Source organism: Chenopodium quinoa, unplaced genomic scaffold (genome assembly GCF_001683475.1).
Source record: "Chenopodium quinoa cultivar QQ74 unplaced genomic scaffold, ASM168347v1, whole genome shotgun sequence".
In the NCBI taxonomy this organism is placed as follows: Eukaryota; Viridiplantae; Streptophyta; class Magnoliopsida; order Caryophyllales; family Amaranthaceae; genus Chenopodium; species Chenopodium quinoa.
Genome location: NW_018743021.1, coordinates 1,445,078 through 1,464,760, shown reverse-complemented (window position 1 = coordinate 1,464,760; position 19,683 = coordinate 1,445,078). Strand labels below are relative to the sequence as shown.

The 19,683-nt window shown below is 34.5% G+C and overlaps 2 protein-coding genes across 3 annotated transcripts; both read left to right on the top strand.

The window, feature by feature from the left end:
• On the top strand, positions 1-2,208 carry LOC110730204 (plant intracellular Ras-group-related LRR protein 5-like). Of its 2 annotated transcripts, none has more exons than XM_021909984.1 (3): positions 1-628; positions 903-1,819; positions 1,910-2,208. In XM_021909984.1, exons 1-3 carry the CDS (start codon positions 364-366, stop codon positions 2,048-2,050), a joined length of 1,323 nt encoding a protein of 440 aa, XP_021765676.1. In that variant the 5' UTR covers positions 1-363; the 3' UTR covers positions 2,051-2,208. The 2 variants fall into 2 exon arrangements, with proteins under 2 accessions (XP_021765676.1, XP_021765677.1); XM_021909985.1 differs by having other exon boundaries at positions 2-628; positions 906-1,819.
• A 1,323-nt stretch (positions 2,209-3,531) lies between these two features.
• LOC110730203 (eyes absent homolog 4-like) lies at positions 3,532-9,038 on the top strand. The gene is made up of 6 exons (XM_021909983.1): positions 3,532-3,668; positions 4,584-4,875; positions 5,020-5,187; positions 5,412-5,505; positions 6,768-6,929; positions 8,620-9,038. Exons 2-6 carry the CDS (start codon positions 4,624-4,626, stop codon positions 8,898-8,900), a joined length of 957 nt encoding a protein of 318 aa, XP_021765675.1. The 5' UTR covers positions 3,532-3,668; positions 4,584-4,623; the 3' UTR covers positions 8,901-9,038.
• Positions 9,039-19,683: the final 10,645 nt, after the last annotated feature.

Below are 19,683 nucleotides of genomic sequence, written 5' to 3'. Positions count from 1 at the left end.
ACTCCATAAGAATTACTTTGTGAATTTGTAACAAGTCTAATTAATGGTTTTCTTCTAATTAGCCAAGAATGCCGGTCCATTGCCAAATTAGCCAAGGTTGTCGGTCGAATCTAATCCAGGCTTCCCACACAGCAGCAGCCGTGTAAGAACTCACCACCAAATTTCACAAATCACTGTCACCAATTTCAATTCCCACAATTGAACTATTTGAAACAGTCAATACATACCCAGTACCATTTACCAATCCTCTAATCTTTAACACCCAATTTAAATTGAATTTCAAGCAGATTTCAAAAACAGCAGACTCCATCAGATTATGTCTTCTGTGATCTTTTCTCTCTCCTCTAAACACTAAGAAAAGCCATGTCTTTCTTCAATGGCGGCGAACAGAGGAAAGACCCTATTCAATTGATCCAATTTGAAGAAACGTTTCAGAGATTGGAGGAGCTCATTCAAAAGACCGATTCTGGGAATACCCAAATGGATAATTTGATTAATTTGGAATACCCAGATGAGGAAATTGATCAAAACCGTGAAATAATTGATGGGATTTTGATGAAATTCGCAGAAAATGAGAACTTGCAAAGTAATTCTGTTGATGTTCCAATTATACCTCAAGTATTTGCAGGTTCGATTTCAAAACTTGTATTTGAGTTTTATTTTTTCAATTATTATGTATTGTTATATTTATTAATGTTTAATGTTCATCAATTATGCTGCAATTATAATTGTTTTCTGGATTTACTAGATTATTAGGGTTTTAGGGTAGATGTTAGGGTTTCAAGTTCATGGGTTGACTTTAAAAACATGAAGTTTTGAACAAATGAGAAAGTTTTACCATATTGTTTGATTTGGTTGTTTGAGAATGTTAATGTTGAGGTTTGATTTGAATTTTTACAAAGTAGGAAGAGGATGCACAAAGAAGATGAGTTTAATGGAAGTGGCTACTCTTTTCGAAAATTATGATAAAACTGGTGCATCAGTCCTTGATCTTCAAGGAAGGCTAATGGCTGAAGTTGAGTGGCTACCTTTATCACTTGTGAAATTGTCAAATTTAACTGAAATTGACATATCGAAAAACGAAATTATGGCTCTTCCATCGGATGTTGGTGAGCTTAAGGCATTGAAGAAGTTTGACATCCACTCAAATCAACTAATAAACCTTCCGAGATCAATTGGAGAGCTAACGAGTCTGACTGACCTTGATCTTCATGGGAATAGGCTGAAATCTTTGCCAGCTTCCTTTGAGAAGTTAGTAGGCTTAGTCAATCTTGATTTGAGTTCTAATTTCTTCACTCAATTGCCTGATTCAATTGGCAACCTTAGCTCATTGGAGAAGTTGAATCTTGACAAAAATGAACTCGAAGAGCTCCCTAGTGCAATTGGCTCGTGTACGTATCTGGTGGTGTTGCAAGTAAATTTCAATCGGTTAAATTCTCTTCCTGAGGCTATTGGAAACCTTGTGAATTTGGAAATTTTGACAGTCCGTTATAACAGAGTAAAGAACCTGCCAGAAACAATGTGCAATCTTCAAAGCTTAGAGGAACTCAATTCGAGCTTCAACGAGCTTGAATCAGTCCCAGACTGCTTGTGCTCTATGTCGAGCTTGAAAGTTTTGAACATTGGGAACAACTTTGTTGATCTCAAATCCTTGCCAAGATCAATTGGCAACTTTTCAATGCTTGAGGAGTTGGACATAAGTTATGATCAAATCAGAGTTTTGCCAGATTCTTTCAGGTTCCTATCAAAGCTGAAGGTGTTTTTTGCTGATGGAACACCACTTGAAATTCCCCCTGAGATTATTAAACTGGGAGCTCAGGTAAAATTTTAGTAAAGTATTGTGATTAAGCTATCACTAATACTTGTACTTAGTTCATTATCTAACATGTTCATCCTTTCTCTTGATCAGGCTGTCGTTCAGCACATGGCTGAACTCGTCGATAAAAGAAACAGGTTTCCAAACCGAATACTGAAGGGAAGAAGGGGATTATGGTCCTGCATCTTGTCTTGTTTTTGCCTTGATGAAGTAGTACCAGCGCAAAGGAGCTAATCAAGAAACATTAAATCTTGTACAATAGCCACTTCCATGTGTATCTGTTTTCTCTTTTTCTTCTGTATATTTTAAAATGTTTGAACACTTAAAACTAATAATGTAAATATGTTATTGTGAATAATAAAAGAGTAAACATGGTGATAAATTCTAATGCATTCCTTTTGTCTTCACCCTTTCTGCCTTTTGTTTTCATTAATCTTGCTTTTTCTTGAGCATTTATTTGATGTCCGGTTGCAAGATAATTTTGCAGGGTAGTGTATGATGTCATGAAATGTCTTGTACATAGTGTTTAGTGTTTACTTTTTTTTTTTTTTTTGACACAATAGTGTTTACTCTTTAGAAAGACCTATGTTTGCAATTGCAAATACCACCCCCCCCCCCCAAAAAAAAAAAAAAAAAAAAAAAATTTAAATAAATAAAAATTGTTTAGAAACTAGAAAATAAGTGAAAATTATTTGCTAATAAACAATTCAATTGGGTTAAATCTCACATAAAAATTATTTGAAATTTGAAGGGTATAAGATCAATAGGTTAACTGAGGGTATAATAGTAGCATAATAATTGCCAAAATTGAGATTTTTATGTAAAGTGTAAGAAAAAACATTAAAAAAAATTACTCCGCACTTATGAGTAAAGCATAAAGAACATTTTAAAATGAAACATTTAGAAACAGATGTATACTAAATATTGCTACCTCCTTTTTCTTTTTCTTTCTTTTTTTTTTTTCTCCAAATTCCAATCAATTATTGTAACAACATAAAATAAAGAAAACTCAAAAGGAAAAAGAACACAGGCACCCATGTTTGCTCGGCTAAAAATCACTCAAAACTCGTTTTTTAAGAGAATAAAAAAACCTTAAGCTTTTTATTATGTACATGATGAGTAAAGTTCGAAAAACAACATTTTTAACTCAATAATGTTCGAACAACTCTTTTAAGTTTATTTATAATTTTATTCATGTTTGATTATAATCAGTTAAAATTCATTCACAAATAAATTTATATTGTTAAATTAATCAAGTCTTATTTAAATTATTGCAAACTCGAGTTTACTCAAAATACAGTCTGACATGAGTATGAACTAAAATCTAACAAGTTTATAAAGCCAAAATTTTAACGAGCTAAGATTAGGGCATGTTCTCTTCAGCTTATTTTCAGTTCCTCAATTTAGTCCAGCTCCAATCAGTTCAATTCAGTTCAGCTCCATTCAATTCTATTCAGTTCAGCTCAGTTTTGTTTAGTTTCTAATTTTTTTTTCTCTTATAAAATATTCAATTCAGTCCAACTGCAATAAATTCAGTTCAGCTCAATTCAGAAAATTAGAACAAGCCCCTAGACAAGCATATTAAAAGTTAGTTCAAACTTCAAACTTGAATTAACTTGCTCAAACATTTTTTTTTACAACAACTTGCTCAAACATTATAAACCCTTAATTCCGTATTTTTTCTTTTTATAATTTCCAAAAATATAAATGTGGGCTTATTATTTAGGGAGAATATTGAAACTTTGTCAAGACGGCATCGTTTAACTATTTCTCCCCATCAACGAACTCCTCGTTATTTTTCCACGGTTGAAGTCAGAAATTGGGCAAAATCAGATCAAACTGTTATATTCAGGTGAGCTTCTTTTTTAATTCGACGAATTTGTATTCAATACGAGTAATATCTACTTTCAATACTTTGAATTGCTTGAGCTAATTGGTACTTTGCTACTACTCTATTAGAGATTATAATTTTCATTAGTGTTAATTGACTTACTTAATTTGATCCATTTTTTTTTGCTAATTACTTACGAATTTGCTTAACTAATCTCACACTGGCTGCTCCAATTTTTCGCATTATTTGGAGATCATTTACAATTTAATGCACTAGCGTTATGCAAAAAATTGTTGCCAAGTTTTCATCTTTCTTTCTTTTTCAATTTGAGTATAAAAATTCTAATTTTATGCGATTTGGTATCAATATTCTTTACTAGTTTTTTTTTTTTTTTTTTTTTTATTTTTTTTTATTTTATAATTCGAACTCATTATAGGAAAATACCCTGAATCTGATTTGAATTATTCTTGGTTTTGTGGGAATCTTTACTTCTGTGTTATTGTGATGAAACAGCTTTGATACAGATATATTATACTTGATAATGTTCTCACATCTTATGTTAATGCATTTTGGGGTGGCTAATTACTCATGTTTTAGTAATTTATATTTTGAGAAGTGTTGTTTGGTTTGCCGAGTGGTATGGGTACGGAATCATGAATGAAACCAGGGCGATATGGGGTGGAACCTTGGTACCAAATATTATGTGTTAGCTGAGTTCAAGAACATAACCCCTTAATCTGATAACTTTGTGGTATGAAATGAAGTAATTAGGAATACTTTGAGTTCCCAGATGTTTGAGTTTATAGCCAAATGATCAAGTGTGTTTCACGAGCATTTTTACCTGTTCAATGATTTTTGGCTATTGCTTATGCTTTGAAGTTGATTTCGAGTTTGTTACGTTATTAGGAAGTTGGTTTCCCTATTTTTGTGTTTCAGGTTACAGTGTTGATTCCACTGGTTTCTGAGAAGTGTCACTATGAGTGATTGTAGTAAAAGTGAATCTGCTCTTGAAAATGAGAATCATGTTGCTGAAAGTAGTGCTGTTCGGAAAAAGATTGTCTACATATGGGATATGGATGAGACACTAATATTGTTGAAGTCGTTGTTGGATGGTACATATGCAGTAGCATTTAGTGGTGTGAAGGATGTACAGAAGGGCGTTGATATTGGAAAGATGTGGGAAAAATTTATCCTTGATGTTTGCGATGATTATTTCTTCTATGAACAAGTATGTTGGCTGCTTTGTGACATTGAATGATCATACGATTGTCCGTGCTCTTATTGTTCCTTTTTAAAGTTAGTATACACTGCTTAGAGGTATCCAAAGAGATACTGGTGATTTCAGATAGCTTAATTTGATCTCCATTTGCAGATAGAACAATGCAATGAGCCTGTGATTGATGCTTTGAGCCCGTACGATGACGGGGCTGATCTCTCTAATTATGATTTTAGCCAAGACAACATTGGTTCTCCAACAGATGACATCAACAAAAGAAAGCTTGCTTATCGTCATAGGATCATAGCGCAGAAGTATAAACAGGTATTCGCTATGGACTCCTTCTGGTTTTGTTTGCTTTCTTCTTTTGTAATAATTTGCTAATTGGTATAGGATGTAGCACTTCTGTATTGTTAGATACATGATTTGTGGCACAATATGTACTTATTTCAATTGTGCATCTTTTATGAGCTATTAAGCTGTCTCTTTCTTTTCCTATTACCTCTTAGTTCCTATTCTTCCTATGAATTAATATCTGATTTTTTCAGGGCTTGCATACTATACTTGACCAGAAGAAAATTGAACTTTGGAATAATCTATATGAGATTACCGATAGTTACACTGATGGATGGCTATCCTCTGGTATGTATAATTCTCTGGGTAAAATGCATACTTGGTCACTGCATCCCTCTGAACCGTATATGAACTGAAAGACGAAAAACATATATATAAAAAATAAAGCTATGCTTAGTGTCTGCTAGAGTTTCACTGTTGCTTCATCAAGCTGGGTTACTGGAATTTTTTTTTCCCTCATGAAGGCTTAGTGAACTGACTACACTTGTAGAAGGTGTGATTAAATTTACCTTCCTCATCCACCCTCTTCCCCTCCACGCACCGCAAGAAACCTAATATTAGAGCTAATTAACGAGTGAATCACATAGAGGAAGCTTAAAATTTCTATTGAATGCCAGAAGAATTTGCATACGAATATAACTTGTGACAACTGCTATTTATTAACCTTTTGGTGTTTCATGCAAGTTTCTTTTTTCAGATTTGTATCATCTGTGATAGAATCATAATGTTTTTTTGTATTACTTGTTGAAATTTTGGGTTAATGTCATTTCTCATTGTCTTGGCATGAAGATAGAATTGAATTCTTTTGTGTATGTCATCAGTGGGCACTTCCGTGAATTCATTGCATGTTGCAACAATTGCTTCCAATATTTGCAGTTGAACATTAGTTTACTCTGCATTATTTATGCAAGTTTCAGAAGAGTGAGTGTTTCTCATGAAGTCATTGTCATTCTGGGCCCCACTTTTATCTGCAACATGGACATAGATTATAAGCTAGAGCAGCTAAGAACAAATAAAAGAAAGAGCTTGGGAAAAGCCATGTTAGCATCAGGTTTTCTTCCTGTAAATATTATTCTGTAAAGCATACGTGATTTAGTTACTGTAGGAATTGTCTCAAATTTGACTATTGATGTGGATCCTGAGGATTCTTATCTTGAGATTTTTGTTTCTTATGATGTAATGAACCTTCCTTGTTTTGTGAATGTAGTCATATTGTGCTTGCTTGTCTTCACTATTCTACAAACGTACAAAAATCTGATTCAAATATTTTACTAATGAGATGGTTTGATTTAACTTTTTTTCTAAAATGAGATAATGGGCCAAAACTGTTGTCAAATGTATGATCATGCCTTTGATGGGAACTTCTATATCTAGTTGCCTTCTGTAGTCTTGGTCTCTTGGGAATGAATGATACTCTTGTTGCTTAAATACTTGCTGTACTGCTGAAGCACTTTGGTGTCACTGCCTCACTGATGCATTGCAGACTCTTATTTAATAGTGCCTTTACTTCTGACAGCATAAATGAAAACATTCTCCTTTTTTTGATGCAGCACGGACCTTGCTGCAACATTGCTCAGGTGATAGAGAATTGGTAACCACTGGATGTGAAGAGTTCCAATGCATTAATATCTTAGTGACTGCTGGATCACTGATTCCGAGCCTAGTCAAATGTTTACTATTTAAATTGGACAGCTTGTTAACTTGTGAAAATAGTAAGTTCCCTTCTAACTATCGTTTTTTTCATCATCTTCCTGCTGAAATTATCACTCTGTTGGGCGTATAATGCCTCTATGCTATCCTTGTAGTTCTTGATATCTCTACTATAAAGTTTTCCCATAGAATTATACAACTATATAGTGATAGTCAAAAGCTCATTCCTGGAAAATGTCAGATATTGGCTAACAGCTCCTATAAGGCTATGATACTGAGTGGATGAGATAGTAATAAACAATTCATAAATAAACGCTAGTTCCTAGTTTAGGAACCATCTTTATAAGTTTTGGCTACGATGTGACCACTAATAATTTATTAATATGTACGAAGCATATCCCTTTCTACTGAAAAATATGTAGGAAACTAATCTGGACTTGTTAGCATAAACCTGCTTAGTTGCTGCAGAAAATGCCTTGCATAGAAGAGTCCCTGTTCTCTTTTTCAGCTTGGCAGATGTAATATTAATATAGTAAAAATGTGGGTGAAACTTTAATGGTTCTGTCTCATCCTTTGAAACTAAAATTATCCATTCCTTCAATAATTCCATTTTACTTGTTTACCTACGAGCTCTAAGTAAGTATCATAGGGAAAGTAAGAATGACACTAGGACTTCCTCCACACACCATTTCATGTAGTTTCATCGATTATATTGATACCACCTTTAAGGGCCTTGGGGCTGCCTCTCTGTAGAATGCTCTAAATCTACAATAAATCCTTACATTGATTGATGGCTCCAATTATTGAGAATGTTTAAGTAGTGAAGAAGGATCTTCGAATATAATCCCAGATCTGATAAGCCTATAAATAATGGAAACTTTGTTTGGGAGAGAGAGAAAGAAGATAAGCCTGATTCCTCTTATTTTTTCCTGGGTGCATCCGTTTCTCTCCCTCAAGTTGGTCCCATATCCCTTGTTCATACCTGTTTTATGTCTTATCAACACTGGTATTGTTGGGGCTTATACTTAGTTTGAACATCAAATGTAAAGGTTCCATAGCATAATGCTTCATTTAATGACAGGATTCTTTGCTTTTGTTCACCCGTAGGACCTGTCCAGAGTAAGGCTTAAAGCCAGCTCAACTCTGTACACCGCTAATTATTGTGGATGGCAATGTTTTTTAAAGAAATGGCATTGAAGAGGGTGGAGCCAGATGCTATGTAATGAGAATTATTATGAGATATTCCAGGATGGGATATATATTTTTTTTTTTAAGAGCAATTCTTATTAGACAGAGAGTATGATAACAATTTCGAGAGAACCTTGTTTAATGTATTGTAGCCTTTTTGGTTGGGATTTTCGTTCCAATGTCACTTCTCTATATAGATATGCACTATCATCTTCATGAACATGGCAAATTGGCAACACGCTAATTGCTGTATGGGACCTGTTTAGGTAATAGGTACTAGTTAATCTGCGAAGATGATAAGGTAACTTACTACTAAGGTAGGTGAGGAAAGCACCTTAGTACAGCTCTCCACTTACTTAGACTAGTACTGTGGAAGGGATGAAGAACTGGTCCAGCCCAAAAGCAAGTATTAATGACCAATCAAATGGCTTTTTGCAGGCCGGGCCTCTTAGCTTCTGAGTTCCCTGTCGTATATAGTTTTTTCTGAGTCTTTTATTCTCATCTGCTTCTGTTTGTATGAACTGAGATAAGTACTGATATTGGGTATAAATAAAACTTTCCCAGTATATAGTGCATGGGACGTAGGGAAGCTTCGTTGTTTCTCATGGATCAAGGAGCGCTTTGGTGGACCCGATGTTCAGTTCTGTGTGATTGGGGATGGATGGGAAGAGTGTGAAGCTGCCGAGTTTCTGAGGTGGCCGTTTGTGAAAATTGACCCAAAACCAGACGGCCACCACAGGTTTCCTGGCCTCACTAGAGAAACCGTAGGCCATTATCTCGCTGTTGTCTATGGACGTCCTGATGCTGAAACTGAAGATCAAGACACCACATCCTCTACGACGTAGAAAGCTTTTATGAGATCTATTCTTGTACAGATCAGGTCTATGTGTTAGCAAATTGTAACAACGTAAGAATTTGATGATTTCGTCCACCAACATTTCTTCATTTTTTCAGTATTGAGCATTTGGGTATATTTCCTTTTCCGTGTTTTTTTTTTTTTTTTTGGAGGAATTATTTCCTTTTCCATTGATTTGTTTTGTATTTTGATTTTTTATGAAATTAGTCAATTTCTAAAAGAAAAAAGAAGGAAATTTAGAAATTCAATTGAGCAAGATATTTATAACTTGTCATCACTGGCAATTAATTGATATTAGCTCTCCCTTATAAATGACACAACACTGAAGTCTCACATTGGACACATTTGTCATAAGCTCATAACATTATGCTTAATATAAATTATTTACTATGTATTATTTTTCTAAACTTAAATCGAAATTAAAATTCATTAGTTGGAGAGAACACGACCTATTATAAATTTGTAATCACTTACAGTACATACTTCTGCCAAAAAATTGACAATTAAGCAAATGAAAGCTTGTCACCATCTTTGAGCTTGTGTTGGCCACAATTATCTATTTGTGGGCATTCATTCATGTGACTTGGTTTATTTTAATGGGCCTCTTCACGTGAAATTTCACTGTTTTAAGTTTTATCCATAAGAGATTTTTTTATTTTATTTTATTTTTTAGTGCAAATTTAATGAAAAAATTCATGTGTTTGACAATTTTCTGTTTGCTTAATGGGGCATAACTGTGGTCTAAAGTTGCTGCAACAACCTTATCAAAAGTTCTTTATTGTTTGTTTTCTCAATTTGAGTTTTTGAGGGCTCCAATCTCTCAAACAATGTCTTGATTTCCATATTTAAGTTTTATGAGGCCCAATTTCGACAACTATGGTACGAGTATTTTTTATTGATGACAAAATATATATATATATATATATATATATATATATATATATATATATATATACATTTATACATGCTGGTGTACTTTTATTGCGATTAATTAAGCTATATTTTCACAAATCAGTATCAACTATCAAGGACTTAGTATAAATACTTAACTTTGTTTGCACCAAAAAAAAAAATTACTTCGCTTTGTTTTACTACAATATTTTAGTTTGTATGAATTTTGGAGGCGAAGTGTCATGTATGTGCTGATTGACAATGATTTTAGTACTACAACTAGTTTAAATCCCGTGCAACGCACAATTTTTACTTAATCAAATTATGAATCAGTGAATTATAATGTTAATACAACAATAAAAAAAAAATTTCAAAAAAAACAATATTTTAATTGAAACAAATACTTGAATTTCTTTTCAAAAAAAAAAAAAAAAAAAACCAAAAAAACTTGAATTAATATTATATTGTTATCAAAAGTTATTGATTATTAAACATTAAAAAAAACACAAAAAATTAATGATTATAGTGTTTTATATGAGAATGCAATTTATAATTATAACCCGTGCAATGTAATTATATACCCATATATCCCTATTTTGGTGGTATTTGACCGGCACAATATTTTATAGCATACTATAACTGGCACAATGTTTTACAAATTTAATTGACTAATTTTTATGTAAATTAATAATCATGATTTTTTAATTTTGTTTTATATTTATGTTTATAGTTATTGAATTGTAATTGTTTTATCAAATCCTGGTTAGATAGAGCAAAAAAACTTTCAAAGAAAAAATACGTTGTAGAAGAATGATACGAAGTACGGGAGTAGTACATTTTATTATTCTAATATATTACCTTATTATGTGTTTGTTTATTATAGAAAAATACCTATTATAAAAAATACGAAAGATATGCATATAGAATATATTTCGTATATAGTTGCCAAATTGAAAGTTAAATATCATAGGATATATAAAATAATATTAATGAAGATTTTGTACAAAAAAGAAAAAAAATGGAAAGAAAAAAGTGGCGGGAAAATTTATAATCGGAACATGACAAGTGTCATGTCAGATTCGCTTTTAGTATTATGTAATTGACGTGTTAAGTTTAATGTGAGGCAGCCCCCTTGCTTGCAAGCTTGTACTAAACTTATATATACAAAAAGGGCGTGTTGGGTAGTAGATTTTAAGTAGCTTATAGTCGTTAAAAAAAATGAAAGTTTTGTTGTATAGTGGTTTAGCTATAGTTAAAAGCTAAAATCATTTGCTTTTGAAATTAAAGGTAATTGTTTTTTATTTTATTTTTATTTTTTAATTCCTTATATTTCAAAGGTAATAATTTTTTACTTAACACTGATATTTAATTATCTATCTTTATAACTAACCATTTGTTGTAGACGACTATACTCTCACAAGTCACAACTAACATCCACTACCACAACTAACATCTACCGCTACAACTACATTTTGCTGAACACGTTGGAAGCATATTTCTATGATAAGTTGGTGTCATTAGGTATTGTATTCCGTTGTGTTAGATTTTTCAAATCAAAGTAAAACTACAAAATTTCGCATTTAAAAAGTGCATTTTCATACATTGTGGATACTATTACAAATGTTGATACATTAATTTGTATACGATAATACTGATATATATACGCATATATCCCATAGTCATATATGGGTGTGTAGCTATCAAGTATCACATGTTGAAATAAATCTAATCTTGTTGTTCTACTTCTTTTTCCGTTTTTGGACTGGATTCTATTCTATTACTTATCCAATAATCGTGATTTCTACCCAAACAATTTGACTTGCTCCAAATATTGTACATGACCTCTCTAATCAGAACCACAATTCGTTAATAGGATTATTATTATCTTATCCAAGGTTTTCTCTAATTAAAGCCACAATTATCTTGGCTGCTAGATTTTTACTTTATCTTGTAGATAAAGATGGAGAACTAATGTGCTATTGAGTGTCAAAGTGATAAACTATAATTTGTCAATATTCAATTAAATTATTCCTAATTTCCAACCCATTTTTAATGTTCTTGCTCTTCGAGAGCTGATACACATACAATCATTGTATGTTGTCCCTACTTACAACACCACTAGAAATTTGACACATCATTATTAAAAAAGGAGAGAAAATTAGAAGTCAAATATAAATTGAATTCTAATGGGACATGGGCCCATTATTGTAGCCAATAAAAACATGACAAAGTAAGGTTGTATGTAGGGACCACATACAACAGTTGTATGTGTAGCCTTTACCTTGCTTTTCATATTGTACCCTCTTTAGAAAATTAGCTTCAAATAAATTAAGTTCGGGAAAAAAAAAAAAAAAAAAAAAGCTCAGTCGTTTAATAAAGGTTAGACTACTTAATACTATGCATAACTCACTGTTAAAATAAGTTCCTATCCTGTTGGGGAAAAAAATGTTCAATTAAGAAGTCTAGTTTAAGAAAAACAAATTCAAATCTATGTTGATAAGTTAAAATTCATGTAAATAGGTTATAGGTGAATACATAAAGTTTTTTAAAGTGTCGTTTTAGCTTTCTAATTATTATTTTCTTTCAATTTTGAAGTATTGAAGCTTTACTCTTTGGTACACTATTATAATAACAAAAAATTACAATGTTCAACATTGAATCTTGAGTTAGAATTCTACTTTCCCTTATGCTTTTTTTTTTTTTTTTTTTTTTTTTAATAGGCTTATAATGCCATTTTTTTTTCATTAATCTAATGACTTTAAATTTTTAAGAAAAATGTATGATGATGGAGGCTCGAACTTGACAATTAAAGTTAATTAAGAAAACACAACTAATTAATGAAAATGTAGAGGGAACATCTATTAATTAAATACTTTCGTATTACATTTGTATGCCACAAATATCTTTCTACTTTGTAGTTTCTAGACATAATACTATGCATACCAAAACTTTTTGGTCACACTGTACTCTTGTTCTTTACTCTTAAAATTATCACATTGAATTTGTAAGCAAATATGGCATGTCAATAACAATTTTTTTCAAACTTTTGAATTGACATGATTAACAATCTTTCTAAAAATTATCTATTAAAGTGATCAATAAGATCTTTGAAAATCATCAAAGTTGAAATATGTATTCAAATTAAACAAAAATGAGTAATTAAGAAGTATGATTAAAATTAAAACCAATAATTGTAATGACACCTACAACTCTACAAGTGTTGTTATTGTTCAAGGGAGGAGGTGGACAATGGTGAAATTAAAGAATGATATAGACAATTACATGGGGAGTTTCCAATATGGAAACATCTCGGGGATGTAATTGTAGGTGGTGATTGATATTTGTTGTTAGATTCACCATTTTTCTCAATAGGGTCTACTTGTAGTTTTAATCTTTATGTAATAAATAATGTTGATGCATAATGCACTACCATTGTGTATTGTTCGCTTCAATGCATTACTATATAGGTGCATTTTGATGAGCGGATTAAACTAATCAGTGCTAGCTATGTATCTTATGATTGTTATGAGCAAGATATCAATTATTAAGTTGTCTTTTTCTAGTGGTACAGGCGAACATGATCAAATTCTAGCAACTTACTAATTAAGGAGAGTCTGCTATAACTTTTCTGATATTAATAGAACATATTCATGAGTCTCAACCATAAGTTTAAGTTTTTGTTGAGATGATCTATAAACATGGTATCAGAACCAATGTGACACGAACATACACCGTACCCCCCCCCACTTTCAAGTGGAATATTAAACGCTGGGTATGGTATGACTCATGCTACATCTACACTTTAAGCTAATTAAAAGGCTTTTATGTGAGGGGGAATATTAGACGCTAAGTATGATTGAGATTCAAAAATATGTTTTATACTCTATCATTTTCATCGATTTCACACTGGTTTGAAGATCTCCCGGCCCTATAACATGATTCAATATCATGTCATGCATACGATGAGATTGATTATTGACATTATGCAATGCTAATATATGGTTTATGATAATGGCATTTTGTCGATGGATGTTTCTAATAATGCGTAAATAATTGGCAAGAATATCCAAAAAAAAAAAATCGATAAATTGGGATAGTGCATAAAAAATGTGGGATACAGAGAAAAACGAAAAAGTACAATGAGAGTGGACCCTAAGTGTGCATGGCTATATTTACACCACGAGTTTCTCATACGTCTTTCCAAACACTTTTATAGCCCCCCCTCTTTGCCATTGCCCATGCTTCCATTTTTTTTCTTTTTATTTTTTTGTTCTTTACCATACAATTTTCTCACTATTTTTCCACTTGACTTTATCTTAGATTGCGAATTTTCTGTCTTTCCTTCTCAAATCGACGTGTAATAGCTCATTTATTATTGCATTGATGAATAAAACAAAGTTAGCACTATAAGATAAGCACATGGTAAGATAATTTATTTTGGGTGTATAAAGGAGATTGTCGATTGTCGATGATCGATCAGAATCAATTCTAAAATTAGGATATCCTTTTATAGTTTAACCAACTGATTAACCAAGTTCACATCTACTATATTATGAACTATAACAAACAAGCATGTTTACATTATCGGTCAATTTGTTTGAAAATAGCTATATAGTGCATATGTCTATTTTTTTGAGAACCGATTAGTGCATATGTATGTCTACTAATAATAAAACAACGCAACATAATTGAAATTGTTGGCGGACAGTCTAAATAGAGAAACGGATATTTTAAAAAACGAATATATTGTAGTTTAAATGTTTAATGTAGGGTTTATGGTAAATAAATAGATCATGCATACTAGCAAGCTAGGGTACCCATGTAATAACAGGATTTTTTACGAAACTGAGCCCTATTAGCAAACTATTTACGAATATAGACGCGTGGCCAAATTATTTACGGAATTGAGCTTTTGAGGTAAAACGCTGCCTCGGTCAGCGTTTTACCTCTGTTATTATTTTTTAAAAAATTTCTTATTTAGTGAAATACAAAATTTTTTTAAAAAAAATATGGAAATACATAAAAACGCTGCCTCAGTCAGCGTTTTTGTCTCAGGCTGTAACAGCCCTTAAAACGCTGACTGAGTCAGCGGTTTTGCCTGGTATATTTTTCGCGCACTCACTCTTCCTCAAAACTAAAAACTCAAACTCACTCTTCCTCACGCAATAGCCTATCTTTCTCAAAGCTCTGTCGTCGCCGCCGCCGCCTGCTGCCTGCCGCCGTCGCCGCCGCCTATTGCCTGCTGCCGCCGCGCCTCTCCTCTTCTTTATAATCACATTGTTAGTACTTCTCACTTATTTGTTTGTTGTAATTTGATAATTGTCTAGTATAAAAGCCCTAAATTGATGTTAGTTTAGTAAGAAAGTTTATGATGAAATTGTGGAAATGTTTGATAAAATTGTTGAAAATGTTGATGAAATTGTTGATAACGTTGATGAAATTGTTGTTTTAGTTTGATAAAGTAGCCTACATTGTTGTTTAATTACGAAAATTTTGTTATGTAGAATATGTTGGTTGTTATAGTGTTAATATGTTCGTTGTGTACTTTGTTGTGGTTGTAATGTGAATTGGAACAATGTTGGTTAATTATGTTTATAGTGTGAATATTTTGGTTGTTTTTGTGCGAATTGGTGGAGATTGCATGCAATTAAGATGTGTTTTTGGTTGTTGAATAGAATATGGCTGCACAAAACGCAGCTTTGTTATGCCGATGGGGGGGTGAATTTGTGTCTGGTGGACCGAATGTCCAGTATAGTGGTGGAAATATGGAACCATTGCCACTTGGACCGGACATGACTTTCAACGATCTGATGAACGAGGTTCATAGCATTATTGGCTTAAACCCAATGAATGTACAACTTAACATTCAAATGAGGTTTGAGACTAATAATGTGGTTCAAGTGTTACCTTGTTCTAACGATAGACATTTGAAAGCTTTGAGGAGCGTTGTTTTAATGAGGGGTTATCCACATGAGATATATGTAGAAATAGTGTCTACGTGTACGCAACAAAGTACTCGACCAGATCAACAAGCTACCTATTTTTCCGGTTACACAGAGTCCTTCCGAATTCCCTCACAAGACATTCTATCAACTGAATATGGAATGGGATCCTTCAGCAGACTGCTTCATGACGATCGGTTCCAAATGTCGTTGAGTTCACATATAGCTTCACCTGTATATGGTGGAACATCTACGACAATGTTTGGCCAATCTGGGCCTTCGACATCGAACACAGTTATATCTTCTCCCATGCAACTCCAAAGTTATTCACCTACGCAGCATGATGATCATACATCACCGTTTCAACCATTGGTGAATCATCTTGAAAATCTACAACATATGGTGAATAACGAGTTGTCTCTGTATGATGCGCTCCGGGAAACATATGGTGAATACTGTGACGTTGCGAGACGTGGCGATACTCACACGGCTTCCCATTCATGGGAGTCCGGTGTCTGGATCTGCGTTGGCCGATCCCCCCGGTTATGTAGCTCAGGTTCTCGGGGTTCAGCCAGGACCGGATGATATCAGGGGCGGCGGATTGAGGACCGGCTGCATACGCGACACTTTTCGTGTGTTGCCTGATGGTGCTGATGAGGCCACTATTGCGAGACATGCTCGAGCGTACCTTTTTCTGCTCATCTCGGGTGTGTTGTTCGGTGGCAAGAGTGGCAGCCATTTACAGATCATTTACCTGCAGCTGGTAGACCACGACTGGGAGCATATTCGTGGCTACAGTTGGGGCAGTGCTTGTCTGGCGATGTTGTATCGCCATCTGTGTAGAGCATCCCGCCGGGGTTCTCGTGAGATCAGCGGACCGTTATTTTTGCTTCAGGTAACCTACCTATCTGTTAACAATTTAATTCGGAAAGTTCTTACTTAGTTTACAATTAACCTAGTTTTTTGTGTTTGATGTCCAGTATTGGTCTTGGGAGCACATCCATGTAGGCAGGCCAGGTAGGCCTGCTATACATCGTCAGGGGCAGTAGGATCAGGACCAGCAGTATGAGCGGTACATTCCTCCACCACGGCCTTCTGCTGACGAGGCGTACGCTTGCAGATGGGCGGTCCCCAAGCTGACATATGCGCATGCGGCGAGGGGCTGCCGTACTACCGAGACGCCCTTGATCGACTGACCGAGGATCAGGTGAAATCTTTAATTTGTTTATGAAATTGTTATTTATTATGTATACTCTTAACATATTTAATATGCACTAACCTGTTTATTATGTTACTTTTTATGTGTTATCGCAGATGACATGGGACCCGTATGAAGCTGATTTAGTTGCTGCCATGCCTCCACATCTGCTAGATCATCAGGCGCAGTGGCGTTTTAGGGTCCCCCTGATCTGTTTTGAGGTCGTCGAGGATCACCTACCAGATTGAGTCATGCGACAGTTTGGACTACGACTGACTGTCCCCTAGCAGTGTGACACTAGTGCCCGGCTGCACCGCATTGACCGTCGGGGAAAGAGCGACAGGAACTGGCGGACGGAGCATGCCTAGTACATTGACTTGTGGCATCGACGGTTGGAGTTCGTCGTCACTGGTGACCCCATCCACGGCGTTATGGATCCATACGATCCATACATGGAGTGGTACATGCGGATTACACGGCGTTTCATCAACCCCAGCTACACACCGCCATCCGCACATTACCATCCATCCTTTGACGTGATCAGGGGATATGTAAGTGTATTTGATTAACTTATTTTTATCAATTTTAAATTTGTATATCATTCAACTAACTCATCCTTAATTACTGCAGGCGTTGGATATGATGGCGATGGTTGACGCACTGTCGGACGTCCTTCCAGGCATACCTGAGCCGCCTAGAGCACAGGTCGAGCGGGTGCGAGATATGGGCATGGCTACCTTGCAGAGATATGGTCACGCCTATCTCGTCCACCCCCGGGACGATCATGGCGGGCACTCTAGTCACTCACAGTTCGAGGCTGGCCAGAGTAGCTGTGGGGGTGATCCTTCGTCATTCACGGGCGCAGAGGAGTACGACATTCGCAGTTCCGCGCCCCTACGTCATCCTGATGACCCATCTTCCAGCCAGTTGACTCCGCCAGTACGCCCGAACCCATTTACCACGGTCCGTCACTACAGCCGTCGTCAAAGGCCGAGAGTGGACATACAGGATAGAGAGCCGTTACACCAAATTGATGAGTCAGAATAGGATAGAATTATCTGATTTATTTGCTGTAATGATCTTCTCTAGTTTGTTGTACATAACACTTACATTACATTATTATTTGAATAATTATTTGAATGAATTTATGTCTTGTTTGAATTTCAAATTCCTTATTTGTCCACGTTTGACTCATTTCGTTCAAAATAAATTGTGGATGTGGATGTGGTGGATGTGGAGGAGGATGGGTGGTGGAGGTGGTGGATGTGGAGGAGGAGGGTGGTGGAGGATGTGGAGGAGGAGGGTGATGGTGGTGGTGGATGTGGAGGAGGAGGGTGGTGGTGGTGGTGGTGGATGTGGAGGAGAAGGGTGATGGTGGTGGTGGATGTGGAGGAGGACGGTGGTGGAGGATGTGGAGGAGGAGAGTGGTGGTGGTGTTGGTGGATGTGGAGAGGGTGGTGGATGTGGAAGGGGGCTGCACTGGCTGCTGTTGGGGGCTTGCTGTTGCTGGCTTCAGCCAACAGATAAAACGCTGACTGAGGCAGCGTTTTATGCTTAGGTGTAAAACGCTGACTCAGTCAGCGTTTTTCTCTGTTATGGATACAAGAAAAACGCTGACTGAGTCAGCGTTTTACTGTATTTCCAATTTTTTTTTTATAAATTTGTATTTCACATAATACAAAATTTTATAAAAAAAAATAATAACCAAAGGTAAAACGCTGACCGAGGCAACGTTTTATGTCAGAAGCTCAGTTTCGTAAATAGTTTGACCACGCGTCTAGATTGGTAAATTATTTGCCAATTAAGCTTACTTTCGTAAAAAATCCGTAATCATAACAAAAATAAAATATCATGTATTAAAACTGTTCATGTTCATGGAAGTGGAGCCCGGAATACAGAAATGTCTAAAATGGTTGGGCTATTAGTATCCCAAATGCAGTGCATTTTGCAGCAGTAAAAAAATAAATGATACCATATCATATCATATCAAATTATCAATCGATTTATTCATTTCTAATTTATTGTGAGGATGACTATATTGTTTCAATTATAAACTTTACCTACTATTCTAGCTAATTTAGTGGATTCTATGGATTGTTTGTGCCCATTGTTTTTATTTATTTATTTATTTTTTTTTTTATTTTTTTTTTTTTGCATCCTTGAGATCCCTGGCCTTGTGCCCATTAATTTGCATCCTTAAAAGGATTCATTTTAGTTATTGTTACAAGTTGTACTATGTAGATGTCAACAATTTTAAATACTTTATCTATTTTATTATTAAATTCTCATTTATATTTAACACGAATTTACACTAGTATAGAAGAAAGGAGATCATATATAAATGCATGAGCATGACTTAAGTGGGTCTAACATGTATTTAAATTAGAGCTAAAAAATTAAGTTTGATTACCATACTCATTAAAATCTTTTTTACACTAGAGAAAATTAATGCTTCTTTTAAGCAAATCGCGTGAACTTGCCAACAACTAACTTGATCTTAGAAAATTAATACATTTATAGTTGGTTCTTAAACAAGCAAGATCTCATATATAAATGATCAAAATGCCACTCTTTTTATATGCAATGCTATTTTACTTGACCCTTCATTTATAAGTTAGTTAACGAACAAAAACTTGTTAATGTATATATCCATTATATGTTGAAATAATGTTGAAAACTTGAAATATATAACTTCTACCTCAATTATTGTTTGCTTTTTCCAAATGTCCAAAAAAATTAAG

Coding starts and splice junctions, on each gene's coding strand:
- LOC110730204 (XM_021909984.1), top strand. CDS start 364: ATGTCTTTCTTCAATGGCGGCGAACAGAGGAAAGACCCTATTCAATTG. Junction 629..902: donor TATACCTCAAGTATTTGCAG/GTTCGATTTCAA, acceptor ATTTTTACAAAG/TAGGAAGAGGATGCACAAAG. Junction 1,820..1,909: donor TTATTAAACTGGGAGCTCAG/GTAAAATTTTAG, acceptor TCTCTTGATCAG/GCTGTCGTTCAGCACATGGC.
- LOC110730203 (XM_021909983.1), top strand. CDS start 4,624: ATGAGTGATTGTAGTAAAAGTGAATCTGCTCTTGAAAATGAGAATCAT. Junction 4,876..5,019: donor ATTATTTCTTCTATGAACAA/GTATGTTGGCTG, acceptor CTCCATTTGCAG/ATAGAACAATGCAATGAGCC. Junction 5,506..6,767: donor TGATGGATGGCTATCCTCTG/GTATGTATAATT, acceptor TTTTTGATGCAG/CACGGACCTTGCTGCAACAT.